This window comes from Mesoplodon bidens (assembly GCF_964165515.1).
Source record: "Mesoplodon bidens genome assembly, contig: HAP1_SCAFFOLD_227, whole genome shotgun sequence".
Lineage (NCBI taxonomy): Eukaryota > Metazoa > Chordata > Mammalia > Artiodactyla > Ziphiidae > Mesoplodon > Mesoplodon bidens.
Window position 1 is genome coordinate 379134 of NW_027671685.1, and position 9642 is coordinate 388775.

At 43.6% G+C, this 9642-nt stretch overlaps 1 protein-coding gene across 1 annotated transcript in view; it reads right to left on the bottom strand.

The window, feature by feature from the left end:
- The window catches only part of LOC308611194 (collagen alpha-1(XXIII) chain-like), a gene marked incomplete at both ends in the record, with an annotated part of 49028 nt that extends 40486 nt beyond the window's left edge, over window positions 1–8542 (bottom strand). The window contains one exon of the mRNA XM_081260070.1: window positions 8255–8542. Coding sequence (XP_081116196.1) covers window positions 8255–8542 — 288 coding nt within the window. The remainder of the gene's footprint in view (window positions 1–8254) is intronic.
- Between the last annotated feature and the right edge of the window lie 1100 nt (window positions 8543–9642).

The following is a 9642-nucleotide window of genomic DNA, read 5'->3' on the forward strand; positions in this document are numbered from 1 at the left end:
AAGACCCATATATATGCTGTCTACAAGAGACCCACTTCAGACCCAGAGACACATACAGACTGAAAGTGAGAGAATGGAAAAAAGATATTCCATGCAAATGGAAACCAAAAGAAAGCTGGAGTAGCAATTCTCATATCAGACAAAATAGACTTTAAAATAAAGACTATTAGAAGAGACGAAGAAGGACACTACATAATGATCAAGGGATCAATCCAAGAAGAAGATATAAGAATTGTAAATATTTATGCACCCAACATAGAAGCACCTCAATACATAAGGCAAATACTAACAGCCATAAAAGGGGAAGTGAACAGTAACACATTCATAGTAGGGGACTTTAACACCACACTTTCACCAATGGACAGATCATCCAAAATGAAACTAAATAAAAAAAAAACACAAGCTTTAAATGATACATTAAACAAGATGGACTTAATTGATATTTATAGGACATTCCATCCAAAAACAACAGAATATACATTTTTTCTCAAGTGCTCATGGAACATTCTCCAGGATAGATCATATCTTGGGTCACAAATCAAGCCTTGGTAAATTTAAGAAAATTGAAATTGTATCAAGTATCTTTTTGACCACAATGCTATAAGACTAGATATCAATTACAGGAAAAGCTCTGTAAAAAATACAAACACACACTGGGGTGATGCAGTGCTTGAGAGTCCGCCTGCCGATGCAGGGGATACGGGTTCCTTGCCCGGTCTGGGAAAATCCCACATGCCGCGGAGCGGCTGCGCCCGTGAGCCATGGCCGCTGAGCCTTTGCGTCCGGAGCCTGTGCTCCGCAATGGGAGAGGCCACAACAGTGAGAGGCCCCCGTACCTCAAAAAATAAAAAATAAAAAAACTACAAACACATGGAGGCAAAACAATACACTACTTAATAACGAAGTGATCACTGAAGAAGTCAAAGAGGAAATCAAAAAATACCTTGAAACAACTGACAATGGAGACACGACGAGCCAAAACCTATGGGATGCAGCAAAAGGAGTTCTAAGAGGGAAGTGTATAGCAACACAATCCTACCTTAAGAAACAGGAAATATCTCAAATAAACAACCGAAACTTGCACCTAAAGCAATTAGAGAAAGAAGAACAAAAAACCCCAAAGTTAGCAGAAGGAAAGAAATCATAAAAATCAGATCAGAAATAAATGAAAAAGAAATGAAGGAAATGAGAGCAAAGATCAATAAAACTAAAAGCTGGTTCTTTGAGAAGATAAACAAAATTGATAAAGCATTAGCCAGACTCATCAAGAAAAAAAGGGAGAGGACTCAAATCAATAGAATTAGAAATGAAAAGGAGAAGTAAGGACTGACAGTTCAGAAATACAAAAGATCATGAGAGATTACTACAAGCAACTCGATGCTAATGAAATGGACAACCTGGAAGAAATAACAAGTTCTTAGAAATGCACAACCTGCCAAGACTGAATCGGGAAGAAATAGAAAATATGAACAGACGAATCACAAGCACAGAAATTCAAACTGTCATTAAAATCTTCCAACAAACAGAACCCCAGGACCAGATGGCTTCACAGGCGAATTCTATCAAACATTTAGAGAAGAGCTAACAATGATCCTTCTCAAACTCTTTCAAAATATAGAAGAGGGAGGAACACTCCCAAAATCATTCTATGAGGCCACAATCACCCTGATACCAAAACAAGACAAGGATGTCACAAAGAAAGAAAACTATAGGCCAATATCACTGATGAACACAGATGCAAAAATCCTCAACAAAATACTAGCAAACAGAATCCAACAGCACATTAAAATGATCATACACCATGATCAAGTGGGGTTTATTCCAGGAATGCAAGGATTCTTCAATATATGCAAATCAATCAACATGATAAACCCTATTTACAAATTGAAGGAGAAAAACCATATGATCATCTCAATAGATGCAGAGAAAACATTCGACAAAACTCAACACCTATTTATGATAAAAACCCTGCAGAAAGTAGGCATAGAGGGAACTTTCCTCAATATAATAAAGGGCATATATGACAAATCCACAGCCAACATGGTCCTCAATGGTGAAAAACTGAAAGCATTTCCACTAAGATCAAGAACAAGACGAGGTTGCCCACACTCACCACTCTTATTCAACCTAGTTTTGGAAGTTTTAGCCACAGCAATCAGAGAAGAAAAGGAAATAAAAGGAATCCAAATTGGAAAAGAAGAAGTAAAGCTGTCACTGTTTGCAGATGACATGATACTATACATAGAGAATCCTAAAGATGCTACCAGAAAACTACTAGAGCTAATCAATCAATTTGGTAAAGTAGCAGGATACAAAAGTAATGCACAGAAATCTCTGGCATTCCTGTACACTAATGATGAAAAATCTGGAAGTGAAATCAAAAAAACACTCACATTTACCATTGCAACAAAAAGAATAAAATATCTAGGAATAAACCTACCTAAGGAGACAAAAGACCTGTATGCAGAAAATTATAAGACACTGATGAAAGAAATTAAAGATGATACAAATAGATAGAGAGATATACCATGTTGTTGGATTGGAAGAATCAACATTGTGAAAATGACTCTTCTACCCAAAGCAATCTACAGATTCAATGCAATCCTTATCACACTACCACTGGCATTTTTCACAGAACTGGAACAAAAAATTTCACAATTTGTATGGAAAAACAAAAGACCCCGAATAGCCAAAGCAATCTTGAGAAAGAAAAAGGAACTGGAGGAATAAGGCTCCCTGACTTCAGACTATACTACAAAGCTACAGTACCCAAGACAGTATGGTACTGGCACAGAAACAGAAAACTAGATCAATGAAACAGGATAGAATGCCCAGAGATAACCCCACACACATATGGTCACCTTATCTTTGATAAAGGAGGCAGGAATGTACAGTGGAGAAAGGACAGCCTCTTCAATAATTGGTGCTGGGAAAACTGGACAGGTACATGTCAAAGTATGAGATTAGATCACTGCCTAACACCATACACAAAAATAAGCTCAAAATGGATTAAAGACCTAAATGTAAGGCCAGAAACTATCAAACTCTTAGAGGAAAACATAGGCAGAACACTCTATGACATAAATCACAGCAAGATCCTTTTGGACCCACCTCCTAGAGAAATGGAAATAAACACAAAAATAAACAAATGGGACCTAATGAAACTTCAAAGCCTTTGCACAGCAAAGGAAACCATAAACAAGACCAACACACAACCCTCAGAATGGGAGAAAATATTTGCAAATGAAGCAACTGACAAGGGACTAATCTCCAAAATTTACCAGCAGCTCATGCAGCACAATCCAAAAATGGGCAGAAGACCTAAATAGACATTTCTCCAAAGAAGATATACAGACTGCCAACAAACACATGAAAGAATGCTCAACATCATTAATCATTAGAGAAATGCAAATCAAAACTACAATGAGATATCATCTCACACCAGTCAGAATGGCCATCATCAAAACATCTAGAAACAATAAATGCTGGAGAGGGTGTGCAGAAAAGGGAACACTCTTGCACAGCTGGTGGGAATGTAATTTGGTACAGCCACTATGGAGAACAGTATGGAGTTTCCTTTAAAAGCTACAAATAGAACTACCATATGACCCAGCAATCCCACTACTGGGCATATACCCTGAGAAAACCATAATTCAAAAAGAGTCATGTACCAAAATGTTCACTGAAGCTCTATTTACAATAGCCCGGAGATGGAAGCAACCTAAGTGTCCATCATCGGAGGAATGGATAAAGAAGATGTGGCACATATATACAATGGAATATTACTCAGCCCTAAAAAGAAGTGAAATTGAGTTATTTGTTGTGAGGTGGATGGACCTAGAGTCTGTCATACAGAGTGAAGTAAGTCAGAAAGAGAAAGACAAATACCCTATGCTAACACATATATAATGGAATATAAGAAAAAAACATGTCATGAAGTACCTAGGGGTAAGATGGGAATAAAGACACAGACCTACTAGAGAATGGACTTGAGGATATGGGGAGGGGGAAGGGTAAGCTGTAACAAAATGAGAGAGTGGCATGGACATATATGCACTACCAAGTGTAAAATAGATAGCTAGTGGGAAGCAGCTGCATGGCACAGAGAGATCAGCTCGGTGCTTTGTGACCACCTGGATGGGTGGGATAGGGAGGGAAATGCAAGAGGGAGGAGATATGGGAACATATGTATATGTATAACTGATTCACTTTGTTATAAAGCAGAAACTAGCACACCATTGTAAAGCAATTATACTCCAATAAAGATGTTAAGAAAAAAGAAATTAAATGTAAATTTGTGAGAGGAAAAAAAACAAAAATAATAAAAATAAAGTGACAGGGTAAACAAAACAAAACCAAAAAAAAAAAAAAGAATGGCAGAGAATGACCTGGCACCCAGTCATGGCCAAGTCATTGAACTAACCCAGGATCTGCAGGCTGACTTCCAGGATTCTCAGGTTATGCAAGATAATTCAATGACTGTACTGTTTAAGGAATCACACTTGGGGATTTTGGTACTGACCATCAAAGACTTACTGACCACCACTTTCCTCTACATTATCTTATTTGCTCATCAGTACACAGGTAGTTGCGACCATCGTATTAGGGAAGATGAAGCAGGAGCTCAGGAAGTTGAAGAGGTTAGATGCCAGGACTAGTAAATAGTGGAACTGAAACCCCATTTATCATCTACCCCTCTCTGCCTGCTGGTATAAATTCATTCAGCTTTCAGATCCCCGAACTTCAGGAGCGATGTTGCAAATCTTCAAAGTTAATGTGTAAAAGTCCAATTCAACAATTCCAAAATATATCTGTGAAAGGAATGTCCCAACAGTTTGCTCATTCGAAACATGCTGCTATTATTATAAAGCTCTCCTAAACTTCTGCAAAATAAAACAAGAAAAAAAAAAAGTGGAGAGATAAAGTGAGCATGCCAGGAAGTAACTATAAACTTCTTTGGTTTGCGAGCCAGGAAATGTCAAGGAAACAAATGTAGCTATGATTTATACTCCATCTCCAGTTGTGCCAAGGGATTCAAAAATTGGCATTTTTATTAAAGCATACACCTTAGAGCAGTACTGATAAGTGAAAAGCTGCCACAGAGGCCAAAAACAGCTACATTTGATTCTGGGTTTTATGGTAACTTAACCAATATATATAGTTGATGGTAGGGAAGGAAAGGGCTTGAATTTTACCCTGAGTCTCTGGGTTTTTCTTGTTTTCAAACTGATTGGTCTGGAGAATGGAAGACCAACAGCCAACAATAAATCACTCGTAAGCTGAAAATAGTTTCCTCTGAATACAACTAAATATTTCTTTAATTCTTGCATTAAAATTTTTGCTGTAGTAGAGCAGCTATTTTATTTACTCTAAAATTTAAGCTTTTGTAATACTGTAACTATAGGTATAACTAATGGGGGGGTTGATTACTGAGGCAAGCTCTTTAAAGCACTTTAAAAGCATAATATCATATGCTTGTTTTGCATTTATATTTTTGGGTCATACTGAAGATACTATTGTTAATGACTCTTGCTCAAAAATCTTGCTTTTATTTTCTGAAAACCATTTCTTTATTTTGTACCATGGGAAGGGTCTTTAATAATGATGAGTTATCATGAATATCCCTTTTTTGTAGCTTCTATATCTACATTATCAGGCACATCAGCCAGTCCCAAAGAAGTTATTTCACAGTTCTGTTCCCAAGGGAACAAAGACAGTGGGTCCCATATTAACAGTGGCTTCTGTTGGCTTATTGTTTCCTTATTTTTTCTGACATTAAAGTTGTGTATGGTTGGTAAGGATTTCTATTCTCTGAAAACAAGCTTGTTGGTAAAAGGACAAGCTGCAGGCATCCTCACATACACAACTACTTCAGCACAGGCTGAAAGGATGCTTCACTGAGAACAAATTAGAACTGAAAAACATGTTCAAGTACAAAGGTTCTTTCTTTAAGAGATTTTCAGTTCATTATTTATTTGTCCTTCATACCGAAGAGTTTTCCTAAGTTATCTTCACATCTATTTAAACCCAATTACCGACTCCCACTATGCACCTCACATGAGTCCCCTCATCTCAGCCAGGGACTCTCAGGATCACTGGCCAGGCCATGCACATTTCCCATCCAGTGACATTTGTAAGAAGAATGGCTAGGAGCAGGAACAGATTGGTGCCCTGGGAAAGAGATGCCTTTTCAGAGGGACACTCAAACAGCCAGAAGCTGAACCCCAACTGCATTCATAGTGTGGCATCTCAGATGCTCCAAGTAGAGACTCCTCAACACCAAATTTGGTTAGCTAGTAGCACGAAGTGTTAAGATGTGTCCTATGCTAATGGTATAGCCTGCAGAATGCTATAGCGAATTTCAAGTGGAAATCCCAGGATTTCAAATTTTCCCTTCCCCTTACTAATGAAGAGGAAAGAAGTGCAGGGGGGGGCGGGGGAGAGGGGTATGGAGAGAGAGAGAGAGAGAAACAGAGAGGGAGAGAGAGGGGGAACACTCTGCCCAGTAACTCATTGGAAGCAGGATGAAGCCTCCTATGATCTGCATAGTTCAGGACTTGAAAATCTCAGCAGTGGCTGCTTTCCCAGGACTCCCCTCCTTATTAATGGACACAATTTGCAAGTTCCTTCTAAAAGGTTTTACTGGGATTTCTGATTTACTCAATCAAAGCTTGCAGTTTATTTTTTATTAAGTAAAAGTGGCCCCCCATTTGAAAGAACAGCCACAGTTATAGCACTAACAGGTAGAAAATTTACTGGCCCTCCATAAATCAATTCAACATCCTTGTCTCTAAGGATCTGCAAAAAGGTAATGGGCTGCAATTATGAAAACATCACCAGGAGTTGCCAGCAGGGCTGCAGAGAGATTTCTAAAGTCTGCAGGCACTTTCAAGAGGAACATAGGAAATCATTTCATGAAGCAGCAATTTTGCCCAAAACCAAATTAGAAGAGATGTGATACTGGCTTAAATTAAAGTGACTAAGAAATAGGTATGGTGAACACAAAGGCATGGTACAGTCTTCTCCCATTCACCTTAAAGAATCTAAATTAACTCAAAAATGGATACACAGCTACAGTAATAAAGATCACAGCTGGGCACAGCTCAGGGGAAGTGGTAGTAACAGCCCTGCCCATCCTCTCCTCTACCTTGAAACACTGTGGTGCTATTCATACTACAGTTGAGGATGCCCCTTTGGGGAATATGCTTGCGACCTTGGGGTAGCTGCCTTTCCTAGGAAGAAGAGGATGGCTCAGGCAAGGGAGGCCAGCACAAACAGGGGCACTCTGGCCAGTCTACCACCACTGTTCTATGGGGAGGTGCCCTGCTGGAGGTTTTGATCAGCATGATGGGTGAGAGATTTGAAGTCCCAAATGTGGCTCCTGCTTTGAAGACACATAGCAGCAACCTTAACAGAAGTGTCAGAGAGTCTCATATGATGCTTCCAGCAAGGAAACTCAGCATCTGCTGGGTCCACAATGCCCAGGTGGCATCGCCTAGGTGGCGTCGACCGAATCCAGAGTCTGTATTTTTTGGCCCGGACTGTTTTTTATTCCCCTCACCCTGCCAAGCTGATGTTGGCACCCCCTCAGGTCTGGGTTGCCCTGGGTGAGCGCTGAGCCCAAGCAACCCCAAGCACAGCACAGCATCTCCAAGATGGAGCTGTTCTGAAACACTTTCTTGAGGGGCCGTAGGGTGGACAGGGCAGGTTGGATTGACCATGTCCCTCCAAGGGCCCCGTCCAGGTTCTGACTGAGGTTTCCTGCCACCAGGAAACCTCCGGTCTGCTGGGGGCCCCACACATCTGCAGGTATATCAGCGTTGGGAACAGTAGCTGCTACCAGTGACAGAAGTCACCACACACTTCCCGCAAGAGCTTCTTCATTATCCCAGCACAGGTAGGAAGGCAGGCCCTTAATGCAGGCGGGAAGCCACCGTCCGAGCGCACACACTCGTGGAGACTCGCCCCCAGATCTGTTATTTCAAAGCCCGCAGTCTTTCCTCTTCCTCCCCCTGCTCGTCCCCGAAACAGCCCTTCTAGGTTGTTTTTCACGTAGGCCGACCCTGAGGCTGGAGCAGGAACAGCAGGACCCCTCGGCCGCCAGCACCCGAGCCTCCCACCCCACCCCACCCCAACCCCGACCCCGCGCAGGCTGCTCGGACGGACTCAGGCGCTCACGGCTGGCCGGCGGCCGCTCCGCACCGCGACGGCTCCCGGTGCACGGACAATCCCAGACCCATGCTCAGCGACTTACCTCGCGCAGCAGGTGCTCAAGTTGCGGCTCGGCCCAGGCGACCAGGGTGTCCAGCGACCCCGCGCGCCACAGCAGCTCCTGCTCTTCCTCGAGCGCCGCCACCCGGCCCTGCAGCGCGGCGGCCTGGACGCCCAGCAGCAGGCAGGCGACCGCTGAGCCGGCGGAGAGCGGCAAGCACAGCGCGCTCACCGCCCAAGCTGCGGGTGCTGTCGCGGGGAGCTGCGCACCGCCGCCGCCCGTCCAGCAGCCCTTCTGCGTGTCGCCGCTGGCGCCCTGGCCTGGACTCATGGTGAGCTCATCGCGGGTGGACTCTCAGAGAGGACGGTGCACAGAGCCGGGGTCGCTGGCTGAGCGTGCTGGAGAGCCCGAGGAACGAGTTCGGCCCAGCGCGGGGCTTGGCCTCCAGGCAGCAGCGGACTGTGGTGCACGCCCCCTTCCCTGCCGCCAGCTCCTCCACAGCGGCCACTTTGGGCAGTTTCCTCTATGCAAATAGACCCTGCCAGAAGAGGGGCCGGGACCCACCCAGGGGAGGAGCGGCCTGGCCAGAACTGCGTGGCGAGGGGGCGGGGGCGGAAACGGAGCCGGCTCCTCGGAGCCCCACAGCGCGTACCTGGCTGACCCCACGTGCAGCACGCACCTCCGCCCTCACCTGGACGCCAGGCTGCACCCACTCCCGTGCATGCACCTATGCGACTCCGCAGCCCGCGTTCCAGCTGCGATTCCAAGTGGTCTGTGGTGCACCCAGAGACTCAGAGCGCCTTCTGCAGCCTACTCCTGGCTGCGGCATCATTCATTTGTTGGGAAAATTCCCCTCGACTTGTGAATTAACCTGACACTTTGAAGTGTCAGAAGTTTTGAAGTACGAAACTTCAAACCCTGTGGAAAACTTAGTGAATCCTTTCTAGATGGTGCCCTAGTGCCGCTTGGTGGTGGAAAGCGACCTCTTGTGCATTCATACTTACAGACGCAGTCAGAGTCGGGATTGAGCCTAGTGGAAGGATGCCTCTTAGAATATTTAATACTCTCACCATTTATTATGTGCCAGACATGCGGTGCTGGAAACAAATGGTAAGACCTTGTTCCTGACCTAGAGAAGTCTTTCATTTGAGAAAATTTAGGCTTTAACAAATGCAAAAGATAGGGGAAAAGAACTCCAACTTTTGATGAGCTGATGGCTTAATTCTGTAGTGGAAACACCACTTGGCCAAAAATAATCATCTAGAATGCACCACATTTAACCTATACTGCGATTCTGATGGAAATGTACACCCAGGGGTAAAGTAGGAAAGCCTGAATGAGAATCAAATGGCCGGAACAGTCTTTTTCAAGAAAGGGGGGCAAGGCTGGAAGTCAAGCACATTCTCTGCTGGCTCAGATTCCTACCAGGC